This window comes from Lepisosteus platostomus, chromosome 6, assembly GCF_059453375.1.
Source record: "Lepisosteus platostomus isolate fLepPlt1 chromosome 6, fLepPlt1.hap1, whole genome shotgun sequence".
Taxonomy (NCBI): domain Eukaryota; kingdom Metazoa; phylum Chordata; class Actinopteri; order Semionotiformes; family Lepisosteidae; genus Lepisosteus; species Lepisosteus platostomus.
In genome coordinates this window covers 57,790,757-57,815,948 of record NC_142616.1, presented here as the reverse complement: position 1 = coordinate 57,815,948, position 25,192 = coordinate 57,790,757, and the positions used below count along the sequence as shown (strand labels likewise).

Genomic DNA, 25,192 nt, shown 5'->3' with positions numbered 1-25,192 from the left:
GAAACTAACTAAAGCATAACCCACAATGCACTTCTATAATAAACATGCTAACTCTGTTAATCAAGCTGTGTAGCCAAGTAGTTCCAGGAGGTGATTATGTATGCATATGAATAAGTGGGAGCTCTTATTTTCACTCCTACTGTGTAGCTCGCGAACAGGCGTAAATGCAGATAAAGTGGTCACTAATGGTTTCACACAAATAAGCAAAATCAAGAATGCAGAACTTGTGAAAATTGAGATTTTACCGTTTTCTTCTGCGACACTCCTGATGTAGCCAGAATACGAGTACAAAATTAATTTGTACTAACATAACTGAAATAAATGTTTCTACTGTACATAGTCTTAATCCCTTTTTACACATCAAGATCTGCCAGACAGCAAATACTGGAGATAAGGGTTATAGTTCCCATAACCTTTTCCTTGGGGACTCCTGTATTGACAAGTGTTCTTTCCACTTGTTCATCACTATTATGAATTTATTTGATTTGCTTGCTTTTCGTACTCGTGTCTGCACTCAAGTTCTTATGAAATGTATTAGAAAAATATGTAAAAGATTAATATAAATTTTCAGTTTATACAGCTTTTGCAGTCTAGCATCATCTTTTTATTAAACCATTTCATAGGACTTTGCTCCCTGCAGGGGAGCAATAGGAGAGCCCTCCTTTGGTGAGCAGACCGAGTGGTTTATTGTTGACTAAAGTGTGGGAACTCAGAAACTGATACGACACAGGGTTGATACCAATTGGCAAATTCCCTAATGTAAAATTGAAATGAATTAGATATTCATCTAATAATAAAACCTGTTCTTACAACACCTCGCCTGAAAGAAAGGGCACAGAGATTCCCTAAGGACTAGGCAGAGACCCAGTGGAGTCAGGAAATGGATTGGGCTGAGCTGAGGTGAAGGTTAGGCGTTCTTTACAATGTACATTAGTAAGTAAGTGTGACAGTTTCACTTTAAATAGATTATTAAAACAAGACAAAGATTAAGAGTTTGCCGCTGCCACCTGTGCATGTTAGCAAATTCGAATAATAATTTCATGATATAAGTTATATATTTAGCTATTGACCATTAGATATTCTCAAATTATGTTATTGGGTGGTTATGAAAGCACAGCAAACTTGCTTTTTCATTAAAGCTGTTCCTGGATCTTGTTATTCACTGATTTTTGCAGAGCTGGTTTTGGGAGATCTCAAGTCAGCCAGTACCCTCGTACGATTCAGCATCCCTCAAGTCCCAGACTCATGCCGGTCTGGATTTCTTGCTGTACTAAGAGAGGCTGCCCTGCTTGGTCTGTGGACAGCAGCTCTGCAAGCTCCACTTCCCTGTGGTCCCGGCTTTTATACCTCGTCGCCTCTTTCTTCCCTGCCAGAGATTGACATCCACGACGTATCGGCCGAGGTCACCAGCCCCTCGGGGACGACGGAAGACGCAGAGATCGTGGCCGTGGGCAACAACACCTACTGCGTGCGGTTCGTGCCCCACGAGATGGGCGTGCACACCGTCAGCGTGAAGTACCGTGGGCAGCACGTGCCAGGCAGCCCCTTCCAGTTTACTGTGGGGCCACTGGGAGAAGGGGGGGCTCACAAGGTGCGAGCAGGAGGCCCGGGCCTGGAGAAGGCAGAGGCCGGCACCCCAGGTAAGGTTCCGGTAACCCAGCCAGCACATTTCATTGCCATGGTGACCTTTAAAAGTGAAATCCATGCTCACTTTTCCCACAAGTAAATTTCTGCTTTTGTCAAAGAACTGTCTTGAAGCGAAACTTTTTGATCTCCAGTATCCTTTTTTCCTCCATTTCTGCAGGGTCTCATCCTTAGTTTGCATATGTATTTGTTTGGTTTCTTTGAGGAAATGGAGGGCTGTAGTGCGGAAGTGTTTTGAAAATGACTGCTTTCCATTTTTATGATTAATTTCTGGCACAATAACATAATAACAGAAAGTTGTTTAAAAATGCAAATTCTCCTCAAACATTTTTGTAAACAAAGTACGCCAGAGTCTAAAACTGACATGCCTTTGGTCTAATATTTCTGAAAGTTTGGAAGCCTTACCCCTTTTCTATTACCGCTTTCAAACGAATTGGCACAGAGCTTTCTAAGCTCATTTAAGGCAACTCGGAGAAAGCTATTTTGTCCTCAACACAACACCATGTTTCTTCTTCAAATTATAACCTTTATATTCACCTTCTATATAAAACCACAGTCAGTCACTGTAAATTGATTTAGGCCTTATCTTACAGTGGTGTTTTCCAAAACCAATTGTAAAGAAGCTTCTTCCTTCAATGGTTCAGTCTTTCATTTGCCTTTGTAATAACGTGCTACAGAGCATTTTACAGGAACGGACGTCTTATGTACAGGAGTAGTAGACCACTAGTAGTAGAGAGGAGGAAGTCCCAAAGGGAGAAAATAAATCTCTAGCAGTCTGAGGCCCAGTTGCAGCCTTCTCTCCAGGCAGTACTGTGAATTTTGTGCCACTAATTAAAAAGGACACAAAGTCACTGCTGACTTAATACGGGTGTGGTGCTTCTGTCATGTTAAAGAGTACAGTATTTAATACACTTGTGATGAGACACCAAGCAGAAGATGCACAATTCCAAGCGGTTAGGCATGTGTGTGACGTGCAGGGATGGCTATATAAAATGCTGATATCAATACAAGAAACAATATGGGGATGCATGTGCGAGAGTGATCTGCGTGTGTGTTCCAGCGGAGTTCAACATCTGGACGCGGGAGGCGGGGGCAGGGGGTCTGTCCATCGCCGTGGAAGGGCCGAGCCGTGCTGAGATCGCCTTTGAGGACAGGAAGGATGGCTCCTGCGGAGTGTCCTACATCGCTCAGGAGCCCGGTAGGCTTGGGTCGTGCCATGGACGAGGGTGGACTACGTTCCTGCTGTTTATTTCCTCAGATGTCTTATTGATAACGGTCTTTTTCACAGACTTCTCCTCTGCCACATTTAATCACAGAAAACTGCATGTTCAGTACCGTAGTGCAGGTGGTTTTATTTTCATTTAAAGAGATGTTAACTATGCGTTTACAGGCTTTGCACTTTGAAAGTACAAGGCCATTCGATTCATTTGGCTGTATTAAATGAAAAATTGTGTCTTGCTGGGTGGCACAGTGTTTAGCATTGCTGTCCCGCAGCATCACGGGCTGCAGAAACACAGAAGGCCCCGATGTCAAACAGCCTCTCACATCCTCCAGAGGGCCACAAGTAAACCAAGTGACTTTACCCTGTGTGGGTTTTCCTGCAATGGCCCAAATACAACACAACCCCCCCCCACATTTAAAATTTAAACTTCTTTTTATATATCAAGATTTATATAGTCAATATTCTTATTTAATTTTATGTAATACTTTAGCATGGGCGCAGTTCCTGGGGTGTTGTCTACTTGGAGTTTGTATGTTCTCCCAGCATTCATGTGGGTTTTTGCTGGGTGAACCAGTTTCCTCCCATAGTCCAAAGACACTGGTAGGTTAATAAGCGTCTACAAGACTTGGCCCTGGTGTGAGTGTGTGCGCACTTGTGACTGTGTGTGCCCTGTGATGGACTGGCATCCTGTCCAGGGTGTATCCTGCCTTATGCCCATTGTTTGCCAGGATAGGCTGCGGCTGTCCTGCGACCCCAACTTGGATGAACAGGTTAAAAAACAGATGGATGGATGGTATCTTCCTCTGAGTTATGACACTTATTTTTAGCAGCCCATTACCTTTGGGGGGTTTTCAACAACTTTCTGATGGAGTTAATTTTCCTCTCAGGTGACTATGAGGTCTCTGTGAAGTTCAACGATGAGCACATCCCAGACAGCCCCTTCCTGGTGCCAGTGACAGCGCCCACCGATGACGCCCGCAGGCTCACTGTTGCCAGCCTTCAGGTGAGGCATAAAGAAACATCTCTGGACTCGGTGTGTCCTCAGCTACCCAAAACGGAGGGACTCCTGGCTGGGAGAAGCTTGACCCTGGGTTAGGAAAGCTCAGGGCTCACTAATATGGCAGTAACACTCAGCCTTTTCTCAAGGATTTAAGTTAAAAAAAAACTGTCTCTCAGGAAAACAGAAAGTAGATGGTTAGGCTTTCATTTCAGGTCATTAAGATTCATAAGCAGGAATAATTCCATTCTTAATGTTCCTGAACAGCCTGCTATTTAATTGGCTTGAGATTCAGCTGGTTGCTCTTGAAATTTATAATTGTTTTAAGGCCTTTATTTGTTCCACCTCGATTGTAATGCTACAAGAAGGTGTTTATTACTTTTCACTTCTGGTTTTCATTACATCTTCGATGTAAATGACTTAGCTGAACTAATTGGGTGGAAAAGAATCAGGTTATCAGGTGCTAATTGAAACGTGCTTCCAAAACATACAGGAACACTGCACTTAGGGACTGGATTTGCCAACCCCAGCCACACATACAGAAGTCTCTTGGGGTCCACTGGTGTTGCTGGCAAGAGTAATATAACTGCCCATTGTGCATCAGCACACTTTGCACTTTTTAAGTGGACATGATAAATCAAACCAGATAAGGATGTTATTGTAATAAGGCAAACTGATTTTATATACTAAATAATTTTGCAACATTAACACCTGTCAGAGATTTGCATGGGTCTGACTATTTCAAATTAAAAGACAAAGAAATAACAGATCAAGCTCACTCAAGAGTGTGTTCTCAGTTCAAGCTGTCACAAGTAAAGGAGTGGACCTGACTTTTGGATAGCTGAGGGGCATTCAGCTGCTCGTGTGGGACTGAAGATGTTTCTCTTATGTTTCATTTAAAGGCTTTTAACAGGAACGACGATCTTTCCTGACCATTAGCTGGTTAAAGCAGAAAGAGGGAGACTGCACACTCACCAATTCCCACCCCGATTTCCTTCCTCTTTCCTGTTCCAAGCAGAACCCCTGTCATCTGGTTTACTCTCTTTGTTCCTAGACAGCTGTCCCGTAGACTAGTGTGAAGTGAGGCAGCTCTCCCTCTTTAGGTTTTAGCTGGTGGAAGGTGAGCTTTGGTAGCATGAGATATGCATTGCTCTCTGTTTTGGCACGACATACATTGTGTCACGAATGTATAAGATGTCCTAAGTCTTTGAGATTTTGATATTGTATTCATAAATACCTGGCATTACCTTGCAGGCCTTCCTAACGGAAATGGAAATAGAAAAGGCTTATTAGCCATCAGGTCCAACCTGTTGCCTTTAGATTTAGGGAAAAGGCGTTCTGAAAGAAGAATGAATCGTGTTCACATGTCAATGATGTGAAGTTGACTGACCACGGTCCAGTTTGGGTCCTTGTTCAGAAAGCAAAAGGAGGGGTGGGACACACTTGACAAGCATTGCTGTTCACTGTCTTCAGGAGTCAGGCCTCAAAGTTAATCATCCAGCCTCCTTCGCCGTCAGGCTGAACGGGGCCCAGGGTAACATTGACGCCAAAGTTCACAGCCCCTCGGGAGCCCTGGAGGAGTGTGTGGTGTCCGAGCTGGAACCAGGTGAGCCCTCCCCGCTGAGCAGGAGCCGGCCGCGGATCCCATTAGCAACTTCTTTACAATAATTCGCGTCTTGCTCCTCTTCCAAAATGTTTTGACAGCAAAACTTCTCCTGACATTTTTTTTTTTCATACTGCAACCTGGTTGGCGATTGTGTATTACTTGTATATTATTTTGTATATTACTATATTACATCAGTTTCATTTTTATTTAATTAAACATTGATCAAGTCTTGGAGGCTGGTGTACCAGACCATCAACACCAAATACGTAATCATTTATACAATTTTTTGCTCTTTATGCCGTTCTCATAAAAAAAATTGAAATTGCTCAATAGCTTCGTTATTTCTGTAGACCATTGAGCTACTGTACTTGTCTGAAGTCTGCAGATGTATTATATTACATCCACAGCCTAAAGAACTTTGCTTGCTTTACTCTTTAGTAACCTTTGCATTATGCTTCAAGAAAGCGTTCTTGTACTGTAGGTCAAAAGAAAATGTCAAAATATATTAACTGCCCAGTAGCAATAATAAATTTATAATTTGTCAGTGCTCCTTGGGTAGCGTGGAGAGGTGAGAAACTATTTGAATTGGAATTTCTCATATTAAAAAGAAAAACAAAATGAAGAAAAGTAGGAATTTGGTTCCAAAACTAAATATGGCATGTAAAATATTTGCAAACAAACTCAAGGGATATGTTGTGTGACCAGGATTCCTCAAGTGCTGGCAGGGATGGAGAGTGTAGTCAGCCAGGGTACTCAGCCAAACATTGACTCCTGCAACCACCCAGGTGCTTCTGTGACAGTGGCATTCCTCCTGCTGGGGATAAAGCTCCTGCAGAGTGTTGTGCAGCTTGCATTTAGTCACAAGTTGATTGGCTGTCATGGATCGGTGGCTCTGAGGCACTTGTCTGCCATCCTTGCTGTCCCTGTGCAGAACGAGACTCGCTGCCATGAGCCGAGAGGTACAAACAAACAATTGGCAAGTCAAAATTGGGTAATATGTGCGACAACAAAAGCAAAATTATACAAAAAAGGAATATGTTCAAGGGAATGATCTCTTGCTTGTCTTTGGAGGGTGTTGCTCTTGAGAGATGCTCTTTTTTTGTTGCTTTCCTGACGCTCCAAATGTCCCAAACATTGACCCCGAGTAGTTACCTTGACCCCTTCAGTCATGCGGCCTGTAGTGAGAACAGGCCTGTGCTCTTCAGTGAGAGTTCCCTGACCTGAAGCATGCTCCTTCTCCTCTTCTCCTCAGACAAATATGCCATTCGGTTCATCCCTCGGGAGAACGGAATCCATTCCATTGATGTGAAGTTCAACGGGAGCCACATTCCTGGCAGCCCCTTCCAGGTCCGGGTCGGGGAGCCAGGGCAGACAGGAGATGCGGGGCTCATCACTGCATATGGGGCTGGACTGGAGAGGGGAACCACAGGTATGGCCCCACGGAACCCCAGTGTCTAACCCCAGTTCCTCAGGCTCCTGCTCACCATTCCAAATAGCACCATGTCCAGATCACTGGGCCCCAATCCAGCCGGTTCCAAAGTGGTGGTGAATTGACCAAGTCCTTGAGTCAGTTAGGTGAAACATGATCCTTAAAGGCTGAGGAGCACTAAGACTTTGATCCTAAAGGATCTCCAAAGGACTTAATTTAACAATCACCTGTGCGATTGATCACAATGAAATGGTTCCAGGCCTATAGAAACTGCTGAGCTCATGGGCAGGTAGGCAGGAGGACATCCATTCTCTCATGAGCAATACAGGAGCTCTTGCTGGAGGAATGGGTCTTAAAAACACTGGTGCAATTCTGGAATCAATAAGAATATAATAAACAAAACTGTTGCACTTAAGCTTTGGTTTCCTCCCACAGTCCAAACACATTCTGGTAGGTTAATTGCCTTCTGGCTTAATGAGTGTGTGCTTTTCTATGCGTGCCCTTTTGTGGACTGGTGTCCCATCCAGAGTGTTTCCTGCCTTAACACTCATTGCTTGCCAGGACAGGCTCCAGCTCCCTTGCAACCCTGGATGAAGTGGCTAGAAAATCGATGGATGGTTGTTACACTTAATTCCTATAAATTGTAATCGAAAATGCGCTCTGCTTCAGGTTTTTAAAAACGGCTTTTCATTTGTGGCGTCATACTTGAATGCTATCAGACTGCATTCTAAGCTTTTTTTGTAGCTCTTGAGTTACTGAAAAACGATATAGAGCGGAACTGAATGTTTGTAATCAATCTTTCATCTGTCACAGTTGAAGCCTGGGGCACATCATTATAGCGCGGTTCCACACGCAACCTGTTGTGCACTGTTCCTTACTCAGGCAAATATTCAGAGACAGTTCTGCCAAGAACTTGTGTTCTTTGAGAGAATTCCCATTTCGTATTCGGTAGATGGAGGAGGTGTTTTTGTTGGCGTCAGGCTTCTTTCAGAGCAATGTCAGGTTCCCATTTTCTCTCCTTTTGGAAGCTCACTTTGAACCAAGCCCACAATTATAGTATATAACGAGGGAATAGTCGATATAACCTTACAGTATGTTCGAAGGCAGCAGCTGTGGGTGAACTTGACTTAGAAGAACTGCCACTGTGAGTCAAGACCTTGAAAGAAGGGGAAGGAGAGAGCTTCATGTCAACCAGAGCACAAAAAACAAGTGATGGATTTGTTGAAATGCAAAAGCAGAATGTCAGAAGATAAAGCAACATGACTAATGTCGTATGGGAGCGTAAATCAGTGGGGTGTTTTTTAGGCCAGACTCAGAAATGGAATACAATGACCAAGCACAGCTTGTAGAACTGATTACATGATTGTGTGCCACTCAGGGGGTTCCATTTGTTTTGTCAAGAAGGCTTTCTCCTGTTTATCTTGAAGAGAACAGGCAGTAGCCGAGCTGCAGATTCAAAAGAAAGATGAGTGTGACTCGCCCTCCTGCTTCAACAGGAACAGAGGCCCTCATAAAAATAATCACACTGCAGCAGTGTGTCCACAATCTGAGGCCTACTTGGCACCCATTGTGGACACAAATAACTGATGAATATCTCTGTTTCAGGATACTGGAACTCGACACACACAAATCTGACAGGAATAGTTCTCTCAGTGCTGTATGTGTGCATATGTATGATGTGACTCTATCTTTTACTTTTGATCTTCACAAATTAACCTCTCTAAGTGTTCCGTATTAGTAGAATTGTTTCTTCATCTTATTCAAGCATATTGGTGCCATTCCTACTTAAAACAGTGGAGGGAAGATAAATTCTTTGCAATATAATGGCTTGCCAAGAATAATTGTACGTTATGACATGGAGGCCCCAAAGTTAATTCGTCCTTCCTAGCAGCTGCACGCTTGCAGTGATCATTGATGGAGCTCCTGTGACGGAAGAACCTAAGAATGGTTACGAACAAGAGGGAACCAATGGGCCCATCTAGCTTATTTGACTGCTCAGGAGCTGATCAATTAAAAAATCTCACAAGAGTTTCTTGAAGGGCACCAGGGCGCATGGGCTTTGACATCATGTTGAGCAGCTGAGTAGTTTGGGCTAGACTCCCACATTCTCAACCCCTGTAAACCCCTGTGGCTCTTTATTCTCAATCGTCAGTGCACTTTGTTAGTTTCCACTTTTGTCTTCTGGAACCCAAGAGCACATACAGTATATTTAAGACTGAGTAGAATTGGAAGACCCAGTGCCGTGCTGTTGGTAACCTTCATTTATTCTGTATGGGGTTGCAGGTACACAGGCGGAGTTCACCATCAACACCACCAAAGCTTTGCCTGGATCCCTTTCTGCCACCATAGAGGGCCCTTCCAAGGTGAAGATGGAGTGCCAGGAGTGTCCTGAAGGCTACAAAGTCCAGTACACGCCCATGGCTCCAGGCAATTACCTGATTGGCATCAAGTATGGTGGACCCAATCACATAGTGGGAAGCCCCTTTAAGGCAAAAGTAACCGGTGAGCTCTGAGGCTACTTCTGACATGCATTGTCTATGGAACTTTATTATACCACTAGGGCAGCAAAGGATTAAAAAACAAAAATTGTCAGCGTAAAATTTAGAGGATATGTCTGAACCACTTAGATGCATTAATTTGTAAAATGCCAAGGGATTGTCATGAAACTGCCAATACGTGGTGTGTGAGAGTGAGATTAGAAACATGACGAAAGTAGAGGCGACTTCAAGGCTTCTCAAGGTGAGCTTTTTTGTACACGTGTGAAATGCTCTGTGTTCTGCCTCAGGGCCTCGACTGGTGACGGCGAGCAATGCCTGTGAGACTTCCACATTGATGGTGGAGCCAGTGACGAAGACGGCCTCCACCAACGCCTACAGTGCAATCCCCAAGTTCTCCTCTGATGCCGCCAAAGTGGTCAGCAAAGGTGCAGGCCTGAACAGAGCTTACGTGGGCCAGAAAAGCAGCTTCTCTGTGGACTGCAGTAAGGCTGGTAAGGACATCTCACGGACAGACAGCCAGGAGTAATACCCGTCAATGTACAGTATCTTACCTCTGCTATGAGGTCTGCTGCTCCTACCTAGCTTTTCAATCACACACTTGTGGGAATCAGACGTATTTGTTCTATGATAACATTCTGAAAAAAAACATCTCAGATTATATTCCTCCAGTGTTTCGTGATTCCAGCACTTCAGCTGCTATTACAGCTTTCAGTATTTTTATCTTCCAAGGAAGAAATAATAGGAGTTCAAACATACACAGCTCATGATGCCAAATGTTGACCATAAGAAGGAGTTTATCCAGCACAGAATGGCTGAGGTGTGTTCATAATGGCATAATGCCAGTCTAAGAATGACTTCTCCAGCTCTGGGGGTAGAAAAATATTTTTTTGCTGCTTCCTCGCCTGTATTTATTTAAATGCCCTTAAGTTCTGCAGAGGGTCATGAAGACTACTGTTTTTCAGGTAAAAACATGCTTCTGGTTGGGGTGCACGGGCCCACCACACCGTGTGAGGAGGTGTCGATCAAGCACCTGGGAAACCAGCACTACACTGTCAACTACATCGTCAAGGAGAGGGGTGACTACATCCTGGCTGTCAAATGGGGTGACGAGCACATTCCAGGGTCTCCCTTTCACATCACTGTCCCATAATTGCCGCGGACACCCTTTTTAACAGAAAAGACTGGGAGTGGGGCTGTGATACATGAATAGAAAACCCATCTGAGCTCCATGAGGCCCAAATCAAACAACTGGAAACTTTGCGTTTGATGAAATCGGTCTGAACAAAAATAAATCGGCTTAAATTGTAGACCCCTTTCTCCTGCTTTGGCAAGTGAAAATGTTCATTTTCCAAAAACAGATTTTTTTGTCTAGGCCACAACCCTCTTCTGAAAAGAAATGCCACTTAAAAACACAATAGTTATTTTTTTAGAAATAACACTCTATTAATCACTGCTAACATCAATGTAACTGGAAAGTTTGCTTTTTAAAATTCTGTTACTACTGATGAATATCCCCTTGCCTTTTATTGTTTGTAGGTTTACAGATCAGTCGTCCATGCATGAGTCTTAACAGAATTGTGATACGATTTGTATAACCTCCTGCTGTCTGATATTTTAATCAATATAAGAACTGGACTGTAATGTTTACATGTTTTAATTGTGATAAAGTATTTAAGAATGCCTCCTTTGTGCTCTAGTAAAAGCACAAAAAATAGATCTTAGCTCTAATTCTTCATGTTAATTGATTCTGTGTTAGATGAAGCTTACATTCCTAAGTTTCAAGATTGAGAATGCACACAGACACATCATCAGAAAAAGCCAGAGATAAGTCTGTATCTGCACCGAAGTGTATGGTAGATACATGATTAAAGATTAAGCAGCACGTCTTCATAAAATAAAGTGTTTTTCTCAATAAGAAATCTACCATAAGCATGTTTCTAGTGCGGACAAAACAAAGGAGCTGGAAGGTGACACTGACTCTGAAGGTCTACTCTATTTTTCTATTTTCCTCTGCAGAGTCTAATTTTAATGTGGTTTGGTTACTCCTCATGGGATTTGCCTCAGGTTTGTACTACAGAAAAAAATGTCAGCTTTTGTCAGCTAGGCTTACAATGATACATTTTCCAAATGCCAATAAGATGACTTGAACTCTGTCCCCTTTGGTTTGTGTGTTGTGTGAAATTCTGCAGTCACTTTGCTCTGATCTTGGTAGCACTGTAGAGACATGTACAAGTACATCTCATGTCATACACTACTCCATATTCTTCTCAGCCTTTATCTTTGTCGCTTTGAGTGGTGGTGCTGTAAGTCTGATTGTCTGATCTTTTGAGATGTGTCCCTCTGTACATTATCGGTATTTTGATCACTTTTGAAAATGGGTTTTAAAAATCGAGGGAGCTGGAAAGTACACCACTGGTAGAGATAGGTAGCTGTAAATTGTGGCATTTTTTGTTTTCTGATATTTGAACGTGCCGTAAAAAGGTTCCTTTCGGCTGTTTTATTTCATTGCAGCACATAAATGCATAAAGACCTTTGAAACCTTCAAGAAAAGTAAGGATAAAGATTGAGTTTTTGTCAGTCACCACAAAGAATTTTGACCAATTTTTATCATCTTCTGTACGTCTTGTTATTAAGAATATCTGAACACTCAGCTTTACACTACATTTTCCCAAAGCACGCCACATTCCTTACAGATTCATATCTTGTGGGTATGGGGACAATTCTCATCCAAATCATTTAGAAAAATAAAGGTTTAACCAAAAGCCTTGGACGTATATATGTATAACTTCTACTGGTATGTTAAGACACTCAAATGATGTTATTGCTGAATGAGGCTAGTTTTGATACAGATTTGTTGTCTTATAAAATTATTTTGTAAACGGTGAATGTTTGAACTAAATAAAACGGAAAGCAGAGCTGCTTTTTGCATTTTGTATTAGCCTGTGTGCCTTAATGTTAAAAGAAAGAAAATGCTTAGAATTGATGTACATTTGGTAATTGAAACAATAAACAAAAAAAAAAGAAATTGCTACTGATGATTTTGTGTCATGGCTGTCTGACAGGCAGGCTGGCTTTGATCTTTATATCTTTCTGAACTTTCACATTGTCTGATTCTTCACTAGTGATACTGGTTTGTCTTTCCCTATTTGACACTTAACTCAGGAGATTTGGTATCTGTTTCCTTTTTTCTGCATCTCTTTTAGACTTTATTAAACATAGTTTGCATGTCAATCAGTTCATAACATTTCTCATTAAAAAAACTTCATATCTCCATACAATCTTGAAAGGAAAAAAGTTAAAGGTTTCAGTTTTTGTTTACCTGTGATACTATAATATATGGTCTTAATATACACTAAAGTGATAAAAAATTAAAAGAACAAATAGAAAGAGTGACATCTTCTGGTTGGACTGAATATATAACTAGTTCAGAAAAATACAAAATAAGTCATTGAAGCGACATGGAAAGAAAATAACTATTACATTAAAATAACCCCTTGATTTTACACTCAATCATAAAGCTATTGTTGTGAACATTTGAAATATTTTTCATAATTTGCATGTTGTGTGCTTTGTCTATTTTATCTCTACTGTAACCACCTCACTCTTAGTTTTTCTGGTCTTATCCCAAGCTGCTGAAATGTTACTGGAAGATTCATGGAGGGTCAAGGTCCTTTTGAAAGAAGTAAAGGCATTTAATTGTACTCCAAGCCAGGTTCTTTGGGAAGTGCAGTTACTCTAAAGGCCTTTTGTTTTTCTTCTGCCTATCAGGGCCGTGTGACTTTGTAAAGCTTCTCTGACTTGGAGAGAGGCATGCTCAGGCCTTTGGGTAACCATGGAGAAAGCACAAACAGGAACTGTTCTTGGGTTTCTGTTGCTGCGCTGTCTCTATGGCAGTAGCCTCCTGATGAAGATAGGCTTTCCTCTCTCGGCTCATACACCAGCACTCTGAAACACCGCCTGCTGGAGAACAAGGCCTGCAGAATGAGGGACTTGCTGACAACTCAAAATCAAAACTGTTACAGGGAACTGATTGAGAAGGAAGCGTACACCCGGCTGGCATGGAAGATCAAATACGGGAAAGACTATCCAAGCAAATTTGCCTCTACAAAGAGGAAAGAAGCCGAGACTTCAAAACTTTCCATCAACAAAACTATCTTGCCTCCTCTCGTCCAGGATCAGAAGACTCCAGAAGAGAAGAAGAAGAAGTCAACAGAGCTGAAAGTGGGGCCTACTAGTGAAGCTCCTCCAGTAATGAGGTCAGTGACCCCCCAAACCAGAGGGGTCCTGTACCAAGGATTCTCCAAAGAAGGTAAAGGCAGGTCCCTCTACTTACGGAACAGAACAATGAAAAGCCCAGAGAAGAAGTTTGAGCACCCCATCATATCATCCTGGGAGTATGGCTGGAGACTAGGTGAGTGAGAGACACCAGCATCAAGAAAATGGCATCTTGCTCTGTGCAAAACGAAACCACTTTTAATCTGTTACTGAAAACGATGCACTTTTTCTGTTGTTGTTGACAAAAACACTGAAGAAAAGGGCAATAAAGTGAAAGTCAACAGAATATGTTACACAGCTGTTCGTGAAAACATTTTTTCTGTAAAGACTTCTCCTGAAAAAGCACTTTTTGGAGGGTTTGGAAGACCAGAACCTTGTTTCTGGTCTGGGAATGCCAAAGATTTTTGTTAAGCTACATTTTATATTCAGGGACAACTGGCTATATTAAGCTAGAATTTGTCATTGTAAGTTCCCTATGTTAACTATGCTTTGCATTTTAATATAATATTGGTACTCTTTAGAGGTGGATCCATTTCTTTTTAACCAGCTCCTTAATAAGTTCCTTGTAAAAAATTGTGAACTTGTAAAGTGTACAGGCCTTGCTCTCTGATTTATATCTGTAGGTTTTTCGAGTACACTAGAATGATTTGTCTTTCTACAGATTTCTGTTCACTAGGCATATATGTACAATGTCTTGCTCATCATTCAGTTTCACAATCTAGACCTGTGTTTTACCCTATTAGGACATGGTATTAGTTTGATGTCCAAGTAATACTGTTGACAATATTTCATTGACTAGCTATAAAACAAATATTTATAAAAACAGGCTGTTTTTTTCAGTATACAGTAACTACATGGTATAAGGTGGTGTTCTTTTGGTAAGATGACTCCTTCATACTCCATTTCAGTTTTTTAAGATAAGAAGACCATATAATACCTAGAACTTAAAAACATAACAAAATAACACAGCACAACATGTCCGTTTTTTGGCAATCTCCATTTTCATTAAGAAATAATGTGTGTCAATTCTGTTGCAAGAGCAAATTGCAAAACAAAGCTAATTTTACACATTTTTTTGTCTTGCATAAAATTCCAAGTAAAATCTGGTAGAACCCAAAATCAATAAAATAGGAAGGAGTAATGTTTCATGAATAAAGAACACTGAATTTATTTTTAATTTACTTTATTTCTAGGAGATTATGCCAAAGAAGACAAATCTCCAATCAAGGGAAGATCTAGAATCGTAAAGGACACATTTTATGCCAGAAATGGAATTTTCAACTTCCCTTCTCCAACAGATCAACTGGGATAATGAGGAAAAAAATCCACTGTGTCTTTGCTTTAAATATATTATTTTTGTCAGCCAATATTATGCTGTTCCTATTGAGGATACTGTAAACATACTAGTCTTTAATACAGAAGCAGAGGAATAAACCTCAGGCATGCTAAGATTAATGGAAAGACTTATAATTCCTCAACTCTGTTCACAGGATAAAACTACCTTAGAAAAGCCATCAATGATCCATTTCATAAAAAGTGAAAAGCTCTTTTTGACCTACTGTACATTAATCCTGGTTGGTATTCTCTGTTGGTCTTGTTTGATGTTCTTCTGTGTGTGTGTGTTTTATAGCAACACACCTCCCTTTAAATTGCAATTAACTGCCACAGGATGTTCACAAAAACACTTCGGCAAAACATATTCGTTACCCTATGAGTATCGGTCTTTTTATCGTTCTTAAGAAGTGGCAAAAATAAGTGCATAACCATATACAAAATAAACAGCAGGAGTGAAATATGAGTTCAAGGAGCTCTGGTGATCAGCAATACCTGTGGTTGAATATGTACTGAAAAAACACATTGGATGAAATGTTCCCCTTGTTTCTTATTTATCAGACTCTTTTTAACTTCGAAACGGAATCAGCCAAAAGCCAGCTTAAATGACATAGAAAATCCACATGAAAATGTGAAATTCTATGTATTGGTGAGTGCAAAAGCTATCTTATTGCTAGTTCTACAGACTCCTGGAAATGTGTGTGAACAATAGCCTTACCTGTTACCTAGCAACTGTGAAATCCAAATACCCTCGAGCCAGCAGTACATATTTTATGGTTCCTAAATAAACTGCCACACTTTGGTCAGAGTTTCTTTAAAGAATGAATCCTGTTCCTCTGACTCATCTTCAACAGATGCCCTCAGCAAGTTCAGTCATGTTTCAGATACTTAGTAGAAGCTGTTTTGTAAGAAGTGGAATTATTTTCATTTTCCATCTATTAATAGTTGTTTCAAAGGACAGAGGTTAGGTTGGCTTCTGTGGTTGTTGTTTTTTTCCTTCAAAACGTTTGCATTATTCAGACTCCTTCCAGAAAAATGGTATATTCTATGAGGAAATATTTGATTATTAGTTATACTGTAGCACTAAATCGATAATGAGTTTCAAGCGTTTCTCCATTATTATCATCTTCTATCATTTACAATCAAGATGCTTCTGAGTGGCCAACCATTGGAGATAGGCAAGAGCCTTTTAATTATGGAGAATGTCATTAGCCAGCTGAAATCCCCCCCAGCCTTGGCCCTGTACTGTTCAACTGATGATCAATATAGTTTTGTCAGCATTGTCACCCCTAAGGTAATCTCACTTCCCCCAGCTGGCACAAAGCCTCCTGCAGGAACTATGGAACAGGACGAGAAGCAGCTGATGGGCTTGACTTCAGAGGAAGGCGTCCTTGTCTCCCCTGTGCTGGTGTCACACCCTTGTCACAACAGTGAGGCAGCTCCATGAGCAGAGGTTGGGGTGATCAAGGTCTTCTAGGATATGGAACTGAAAAGGCAGACAGCTGCAGTTTTAAATGCCTACTTTGCTTGTTTTTATAAAGTGGATCACCTTTATTTATAAAGGTTTGTTTTTCAGAAAAACAATAAACAAGGAAAGGGCACACCAAATTCTGGAGCTACGTGCTTCTGAAAACGGATGAGCTTTCCAGTAATGTGTTGGAGTGCAAGAATCTCATAAGTCTAATTTAGAGAACAATAAGAGGAAATTGAATGTATTTCTATATTATCTATTTATTTCACATCTAGCATTCTGACTTTTGAAGCCTCCTTATAATAATAAAACTCACAGGGTGCGAACATGGTGAATCAGAGTAGAGGCAGCTCTGTGTTATACAGTTTCAGGCCAGTAGCTGCAGACAGATTTTTTTATGATATGTTAGTGGGGCAACTCTGCAGGAAGTGCTCCAGTAGAGTAAGAGGCAGAGCTAGTTTTCTTCCGTGCTCGTTTCTTTGGACTCTTGCTCAGGGGAGATGGTTCTCGGCCTGAGCTGACGCTGAAGGCCACTGGGAAGTGATCGCTGACTGCTAGAGCCTGTGGGAGACAGGAGATGCAACATGGAGCCACAGGGCATGACAAGATCATAATGCAGACTGGTCCTCGAAATCTTGGGATGGAAAAGGAGACAATCTAACATTGCTGTTCTTTAACACAGTTGCAGCTATGTAGTGCAGTTTAACTTTGAAACTGTGAAAGACTTAAAACATTAATAATAATAATAATAATAATTCCTTACACTTATATAGCACTTTTCTGGACACTCCTCTCAAAGCGCTTTACAGGTAATGGGGACTCCCCTCCACCACCACCCACCTGGACAATGCGACAGCAGCCATAGTGCACCAGTACGCTCCCACCACACATCAGCTATCAGTGGGGAGGAGAACAGAGTGATGAACCCAATTCATAGATGGGGATTATTAGGAGGCCATAATTGGTAGATTTGATTAGGACGCCATTTTTAATGACCACGGAGAGTCAGGTCCTCAGTTTTATGTCTCATCTGAAGGACAGCGCCTTTTTTATAGTATTGTGCCCTCATCATAATACTGGGGCATAAGGACCCACACAGACTGCATGGTGAGCGACCCCTACTGGTCCCACTAGCACCTCTTCTGACAGCAACCTTAGCTTTCCCAGGAGGTCTGCCATCCAGGTACTGGCCAGGCTCACACCTGCTGAGCTTCAGTGGGTTGCCAGTTGTGAGTCGTAGGTTGATATAGCTGCTGGTTAAGAACATTAAAAATATTAAACTATGATCAGCAGTTTATTTTTCAAAACGGCTAAATTCCCAACTAAAATATTTCCATTTATTCACAACCCTTTAACTATACAACAGAGATTAAATGTAAACTATGTAATACCTTGGATACTAATCATGGAATACCGTAAATCACATTTTCTAAAAAACAGATAACTGTGTTCTGTCTGAGGTGAAGCAATCTGAGGTAACATGTTTTCATCCATCCTTCTTCTAACCCTTTCTTCCAGTTCAGGGTCACCAGAAGGGAGCCAGAATCTACAGTATTCTGGCAAACAAGGGTGTAAGACAGGATGTTTATTTAATGATTTAATTAAGTTCAGTTGGGAAAAAGAAGTCAAAACAGGTGTGAAGGGGAACTGCTATCCCAATTTCTCAGACCCATTATTAAATCTCGGGCACAAAATAAATTCATTGGCAGTACAGAAAAATTTGACATGTTGAATTAAGCACAAAATCGTGAACTTTGTGAAAGTACTGTAAGTTGCCATGTTGTTGCGAACCACTGGTCTCGCTACGGGCCAGAGGGAGAGTCCCCATGAATTGAGACGTGATGCAGCCCTTCGTGCTCACTAGTCACTAATGTAGTGACTAATGTTAATGAGATGTACGAGTGAATAGATACAGGTTGTGCAGCAGACATTTCACCACATAACTGCTCCAATGTGATCTGCATCCAGATTTAACAAGTATATGTGTATTTGTTGGCAAAACTGTTTCAAAGTTGAGAGCAACATTTCTATTGCATTAAAAGATATTTTCACATGCCTGCTTATTTACAATACAATAGGGCTGCATCATGTCACTGGACGTTTTGTTGCCTTGTTCTGAATCGTAGAATATGGAACTGTGCACACCTGGAAATGTAATCTATTTTGTGATGTAAATTGGACGTTTTACACGTGACTGTGTACATTTTACTGTCATTGTGGTTTGAAATGCACTCATCAGTGTTGAGTCTTTCTATCTCTGAAATATAAAAATAGTGTTGCAGTTACCCTTTAAAGCTCTTCACTGAATAGACAAATATTTTTTTAAATACTTACTCTTTGTCTAGTATTTTTATAAGAAACATCAACATACGACATACTGTTAGCAAACAAATGTAACAAAGTCCTTACCAAGTTTAAAAAATAAGTAAGAAAAAGTGTTTGGTGTACATATGCTCTAGCACAAAATTGAAAATACAATACCTCTTTCTCTGTTAGTCCATAGGCAGTTTTAAAGTCGTATATTTCCACTGATTTTGGATCCACAGCTTGGACGAGGTTTTCCCCATGAAGAACAATTCTGCAGGAAGACGGATGGGATTGGACCAACACGTTCCAAAAGCAATTCATTGAGCAACCTTATGGCACGGGCTTTACAAATTGGTTAAAAACTAACAATGCCCTGCCAAAATAAAATGAAGACCTGTGTCATGTGTGAGTTTAAAGTGTGGCACCTTCCTGGACGACTGGGGCAAGTGTAACATGGCTTACACGTTAATTTCGCTTGTGTAACGAACAGTACTTTCCGGACCCTATGCGGACGACACAATCCGAAGAAGTGGGGAAACACTAGGGAAACGTCATGCAGGAATATGGGGCTGAAAACAGGGGGGCGTGTCCAAACATTCATTTGGAGCGATTATAAGCACAGCAGTGTAGATATGGGCCTCCGGCAAGTATTCTTAATTTGAATGAATAGAAATACAGATGAATGTATGTACAGCTGAATAGTTTAAGACCTGAGGAATGATTTTGATAAATTGACTAATTTTAGTGATCAGCTCCAAGTTCTCAGCTGTCTGACGTTGCTTCACCTCGATCTCCTTACAGTAGCTCAATGAGGCTGTGGCTGAATAAAGCTACAGAGCTCTGCCTACCTATCGTAAGCACAGTGAGTGGATTCCTTTACAGTTGTATCACTTTCATCGTTGATGAGCCAAACAAAGCTGCTGTTAGACTTCAGCCGGATGTTCCTCCATTTCTTCTTGGGTACATAGCCACAATCTGCATTGAAGTCGCCCATGATAATAATATTCTATAAGAACAAATATAAAATGGTTGCTCAGAGCCTATCCTTGAAAATCAACCACTAATTATCACCTCCCATACATTAATGCATACTAGTGCAAGGGCTATGTGTTTTCTTTGAAGGCTTTTAGGAGCATGGATCTTTCTTTTATGGTCCATAAAAAACATTCCTTTATTTTTTTCTGGACGTTTTGTTGATCCATCGTCCTTCAGATGATCTCAGAAAGTTTAAACGGGTCACCAAGTACATGAGTTCAACAGAGGATGAAGTCTGACCTCAATTTGCCAGTGCTGTGTTGTGTTCATGTAAACATCATAAAGAGCGTCTATTTCTCGGACTGCAGCCTCCGGTGCAGTGTGGATCGGGATTATTACAAAATTCTTTATTGCTACAAAACATTGAGAATCAAGAGCAGAAAAAAGCTGAATCCTGTCACGTTTACATAAATTGGAACTTCCAAAGAGACTTTATTCAAAATGATCCCTGATGCTTGCTACTCCGTTAATTTGGCAATTGTTATCTTCAAACGTACAGTATAAGGAAGGCAATTTTGCGTCCCTTTTAAACAGGAGCAGGGGCATGGCTGCCCTGTCACCTTCATTTTTAAAAAGAAGTAAACAGCAACAAGGTGGAAGACACCTGAGAGTGGCTTTCAAGGTAACTCATAGAAACAAACACAGTGGCAGCAGAAATTGTTTTAGACATTTACGGGTAAGTGGCAAACATTTCTGCAGTGTGTCAGTGATACAGCTGTCTAAACATGCTAAACAATACCATATGTAAGAGGCAGAACCTTGCACCTCAAATTGGAAATTTACCTTTCCGTTCAGTAAGGTTACAGTAGGAGAGAATTTACAGTAAGTGCTGTACCTGTTCTGGGGGATGTAAACCAGGAGATAAAAGGCTCTCGTGCAAAAGAATCTTCAACTTCACCTTCTTCCTGCTGGTCAGGGTACTGATACACAGCCTGCAGCGACACTAGCTTTTCTCTGTGAAAGGGACAGCAATAAAATTACCACACATTTTCAAATATTCAGCTTCATTTTCTCAGCTGTACAAGGAAATGTAGACATTGCAGAAATGTTGTTAATTGCTAAGGAGTTGCGAGTACTTGTGTTTGCTGAAATGTTGTTATAGGGAACTCATTCTTTTGTAATTAAAAATTCATATTCATACAAATACTGAAGAAGTGCATGAAGACGGTTTACCTAAGTCATCTGGTCTTATCATCAGCAGTTGTTTATAAGATTCTCAAACATATTTGTAGTTCAGTAAAATCTGTTTTTTTTTACATGCATCTTGAGGTTACTAAATTGTATACATTTTTCAAAATATTTGGTATCATTTTTTGCTATTCTAACTTGTGATTTGTATAAATATTTTGGATTCTAAATCAAATAATGTCTTTAACTTACTAACTTTAAAACTTTAAACTGTCCTTCCTTTTCCTATTTTTGACTTGCTTATAGAACACCGCGTAGTGAGTCCTTAGATTGAGAATTTCTGTCTGTTTTTAACAGTTTAACAAGTTAACTCTGGGTTAAAGCAAGTGTGTTGATAATGTTCATTATTGTTTTCAAGTGGATAAATATTGTTACATTTATACTATATTACCATGTTATTGGCACAGTTACCATGATAAATTGTATCTAATGTGGTAATAAAATGCAGTCTTTTTGTTTGTACAAAAGGTTCATAAGAGTATATTAACAACTGCAGGTACCTTCTGGTTATATACCACGTCAAAATGCTTGGGATTAAAAGGTCAACAGTACCTGAAAATAAAGGCATATTGCTCTTTGTATGATTTCCTTCCCAGTCTCTCACTGATGACATATTTATACTGATCCTTCTTCCGGTTAAATTGGCTGTGAAAAAAAAGCATCACCTTCAAACAGTATGAACTGCTGTTCAGTGCGATGTGAGAAAGAAATGTGCATTAAGTTGTTTGATTTTACATTTCACAACCATGTCTTTAGCACTCATTTACCTGGCCGGATTAGGGTTTATCAGCCGCCTGTTAAATAACGGAATGGTGCACAAAATAATGACAACCTGGCAAACTAACAAAGTCAACAAAGCTTTACCAAGTCCAAGGTATGTGTGTAGCTGTTATATTAAAAAAAACACTTGGATCACTGAACTCAGATTCATCAGTCTATGATGAGAATGTCACTTTGTCCAGGAGAGGCTAGATGAAACCCTCATAGAACACAAGGCAGAATTACACTCTATGTAGGATCCCAGTCCGATGCGGGACACAGACCAAAGCTGTCTTTACTGATCCACCCTACAATTTCCATCTGTTTCTGATATAGTATCATGGCCCTTTGTGCATGTTTCACTTGATCTCTTTATTACCTCTGTCGATAGAGATAATGAATCAGCATTAGAGATTCAAACTGGTATTTATTTCTTTGTTTCCGGCATGATATGGTCGCCGTACAAAAACCGCCCTTGCTGAGTTAACTTCATTGTGCAGAAAAATATGTAATAGTGTACCTGTTCAGGTGGGTCATGAGCTGTGGAAAAACCTTCCCACTGGCATCTTTGATTTCCATCACCAGTGCGATGTCACAGCGGGAAATGCACTACAAGGGAAGACGTGACCTTTCAAACAGTGGACATGAAGACAAGACAGAATTCCCCGGTCTCCGAGTCAGCAAAAAAAACAAAAATAATGTCAGCTGGATAAGGAAGAGCTTCTTCTTGAGAGTCACTGAATCAGCCTAATTGCGATTTGGAAATGTGCTGATTATCGAAAGGTGAATACAGATTTTTTTCATAGTAAATTGAGTTCAGCATGATGTTTACAGCATTGCATTTAGGAAATGAAACAAACCTCGGAAGCAGGAGCATTGACCTTAAATATCTGTTTCAGCTGTTCTCTGTGAAAACTCACTAGCAATTAGGGGAATCTCACAATATTGGACAGTCTTTTTTAATGTGAAAAGTCTTCAATTCACATTATGGATTTAGATCAATGTCTTGATCTAAAATTGTTAACGGGATCACTGATTTGGAAACGGTACATGTGACGTTTGGAGTGAATGCCAATATCAGTGTACAGGGGTTTCTGTCACTTGAGACAAACTGAATCAACTTACATGGAAGAAACTCTGGCTTGAAGAAAAGACAATTATACACTTTTAAAAAAATCAATTCAACAGTTGATGTTTAAATTGGAAAAGATCATATGAATACAGTCTTAAATTAAAATAAGACAGGCTTGATCAGGGATTTGAGATGAAGACTCGACAGAATAAGTAGCACATACTACAAGTAGTATGGAACCATGATTATAAATTTGACATAAAAACTGAATCAAATGTTTCAAGCAATATGGGCTTGGGGGATCAATGTTTCCTAAATAGGTTAGCTTTGTTCTCCATCTCAAGCTGTTGCAGTTCTGTCCTTGACCACAAGATGACGCCAAAGCCCTGTGTACGGTATTTGGTGCGGCATATAGACTGAGATGGTTCTGGAAATTGTTACGGGTTGTAACGTAGACAGTGTGTCTGCCGCACAGGGTTTTAATGCCCGGCTCCAGACAGAAGATATCCCTCATGTTATATTTGCCACTGCTGCTAAGTTTTTTTTTGTGAATAAGGGGCACCCCTATATGTTGGATGTTGACTGGACAGTGTACCCTGGTTACCCTTGCACATGTGTTACTGCCCAGGTTTCTCTCTTAACAACACAGTGGTAACTAATTAATAGACTAGTGGGTCTCAAACCTGCTCCTGGGGGAACAGAACGTCTTCATGTTTTAGCTCCTGCCAAGCTGTTAATTGCAAGGTAATGTATGTTGATTTTCTGTTAAAAAAGATATTCCATCTTTTACAAAGTTCTACAGGGCTTGTTGTTGGTAACAAACCTGTACAGTAATTTCCTATGTTTCAGAACTACCTTTCTTCAGGTGTGAAAAAAGAACCATTCATTGAATCACCTCATTTTTGGTCAATTTTGATTTGAAATCAGGTCAGACTGCAGTAAGTTCTATGTGCTGAAGTGTTTAGAAATAACTTACTTCAGGGTGTTTTTAAAACAGGGTTGCTTAATGCAAAAAAAATGATGAATAAGCAAGCAGATCAAGCACCGGTTGTCCTGAGCACCCACTGAAACAGCACAATATGAATCATTTCAGCAGTTCAAGTAGAATTCATCTGTAGTTTAGCATTCATTGTCATTATCATTTAAAAAAAAAGTTCAAATAGCCAACTGAAATCAGTTAGCCTGTTATTAAGCACAAAACCCTTAAAGGACACAGGACCAGAAAAGGTCTTCTTTATTCAGAAAGTGGAAAGAACCTCAACCACAGCAATTCATAACAGGTAAGGTGTTCAGAATCAGATTGTATCATACTCACAACACACTTCTGGGCAAGGTTCAGAATGGAAGAACATCAACCCACAGGGAACTACTTAAACCAGATGTAATTTTAACTTGACAAGTTATGACATATTCAAAGTGAACAAAGTAACTAATTGCATTTGTGATCAAATAACATAATAAAAATAATAAAATAAAAAGGGTTTGTAGAGGCTGTATTTGCAAAAGTTCGATATCAAAAGCATAATAAATAATACATATTTAATAATAAACAAAAGATGTCCAAAATTAAATTACTGCAATTGATATAATGTACTTTGTTAGACACAAAATAATATTTTGTTAAAGATGTCTGGGATGGGACACCCATTGAAAATTAATCTTTCTCATACGCATGAAGGTTTTCCCTTACCTTTCCTATTACATCCAAGATTTCTGGCTTAGCTACTTTGCTTTCTCCAAATGATTGTATGTTGAATGAGCATATCTTTAAGGTCAATGCCCCTGTCCAGATGAAAAACAGCAAGGATACCTGTAAATACATCGCTAAGAGCATCTGAACTAGGCAATAATTAGTTCAGTTCTGTCCCGTTTACTGTCACCGTCAGCTCTATAAAGACAGTGACAGTACGCAAGGAGATAAGAGTTATTTCCTGTAATTGTCACAACTGCTACACAATCTCCTTCCCCTAGTGTCTTATTTTAGGCAGCCTGTCAGCTGTGCAAGCAAAAAAAACCCATCATAAGTTCAACTCTCACACAAGTATTCATTTTGAAGAACTAATTACCAAACGGACCTCACTAACGAATTTGGGCTCCACTTTGCATGGGCAGAATACCACCCCCCCCCCCCTTTGACTTTTAAATATGTTAAACCCACAGAGAGTGAACAAATGCTCTCATCCATTTGGGCACTGAAATTATTTTCTAACTAAATTATGTAGGTTGTCTGTATTCTGCTTAAGATCATTATACATGCTGTTATTTTTGGTACGTTTGTGTATGAAAACCATTTTGCTTACTGCATATGGAACACCATTCCACACTACATCAGCGATGTTGAAAAAGCTCAGTATTTT

The 25,192-nt window shown here is 40.4% G+C and overlaps 3 protein-coding genes across 9 annotated transcripts in view; 2 read left to right on the top strand and 1 right to left on the bottom strand.

Annotated features, from left to right (window-relative positions):
- flnba (filamin B a) overlaps positions 1-12,421 on the top strand; it is a 110,285-nt gene extending 97,864 nt beyond the window's left edge. For both annotated transcript variants that reach the window (XM_088636584.1, XM_088636583.1), the window contains 8 exons: positions 1,374-1,640; positions 2,705-2,842; positions 3,754-3,869; positions 5,337-5,469; positions 6,722-6,898; positions 9,182-9,400; positions 9,684-9,887; positions 10,359-12,421. In XM_088636584.1, the coding sequence (XP_088492710.1) occupies positions 1,374-1,640; positions 2,705-2,842; positions 3,754-3,869; positions 5,337-5,469; positions 6,722-6,898; positions 9,182-9,400; positions 9,684-9,887; positions 10,359-10,546 (1,442 nt within the window). In that variant the 3' untranslated portion in view covers positions 10,547-12,421. The remainder of the gene's footprint in view (positions 1-1,373; positions 1,641-2,704; positions 2,843-3,753; positions 3,870-5,336; positions 5,470-6,721; positions 6,899-9,181; positions 9,401-9,683; positions 9,888-10,358) is intronic.
- An 813-nt stretch (positions 12,422-13,234) lies between these two features.
- On the top strand, positions 13,235-15,541 carry LOC148661989 (protein SPMIP1). The gene is made up of 2 exons (XM_088636598.1): positions 13,235-13,807; positions 14,865-15,541. The coding sequence occupies exons 1-2, from the start codon at positions 13,378-13,380 to the stop codon at positions 14,981-14,983; spliced, it is 549 nt and encodes a 182-aa protein (XP_088492724.1). The 5' UTR covers positions 13,235-13,377; the 3' UTR covers positions 14,984-15,541.
- A 456-nt stretch (positions 15,542-15,997) lies between these two features.
- Positions 15,998-24,739, bottom strand: LOC148661988 (deoxyribonuclease gamma-like). Of its 6 annotated transcripts, none has more exons than XM_088636591.1 (9): positions 24,526-24,739; positions 22,284-22,372; positions 21,557-21,649; positions 20,652-20,770; positions 20,057-20,169; positions 19,630-19,787; positions 18,956-19,052; positions 17,315-17,368; positions 16,715-17,035 (listed from the first exon to the last, which is right to left on the bottom strand). In XM_088636591.1, the coding sequence occupies exons 1-9, from the start codon at positions 24,667-24,669 to the stop codon at positions 16,880-16,882; spliced, it is 1,023 nt and encodes a 340-aa protein (XP_088492717.1). In that variant the 5' UTR covers positions 24,670-24,739; the 3' UTR covers positions 16,715-16,879. The 6 variants fall into 6 exon arrangements, with proteins under 6 accessions (XP_088492720.1, XP_088492717.1, XP_088492718.1 ...); XM_088636593.1 differs by having other exon boundaries at positions 16,916-17,035; positions 17,238-17,368; XM_088636594.1 differs by lacking the exons at positions 16,715-17,035; positions 17,315-17,368 and adding an exon at positions 15,998-16,489.
- Positions 24,740-25,192: the final 453 nt, after the last annotated feature.

Coding starts and splice junctions, on each gene's coding strand:
- LOC148661989 (XM_088636598.1), top strand. CDS start 13,378: ATGAGGGACTTGCTGACAACTCAAAATCAAAACTGTTACAGGGAACTG. Junction 13,808..14,864: donor GGAGTATGGCTGGAGACTAG/GTGAGTGAGAGA, acceptor CTTTATTTCTAG/GAGATTATGCCAAAGAAGAC.
- LOC148661988 (XM_088636591.1), bottom strand. CDS start 24,669: ATGCTCTTAGCGATGTATTTACAGGTATCCTTGCTGTTTTTCATCTGG. Junction 22,373..24,525: donor TCTTGGATGTAATAGGAAAG/GTAAGGGAAAAC, acceptor CTTCCCTTGTAG/TGCATTTCCCGCTGTGACAT. Junction 17,036..17,314: donor GCTGCTGTCGCATTGTCCAG/GTGGGTGGTGGT, acceptor TGTCTCCCACAG/GCTCTAGCAGTCAGCGATCA.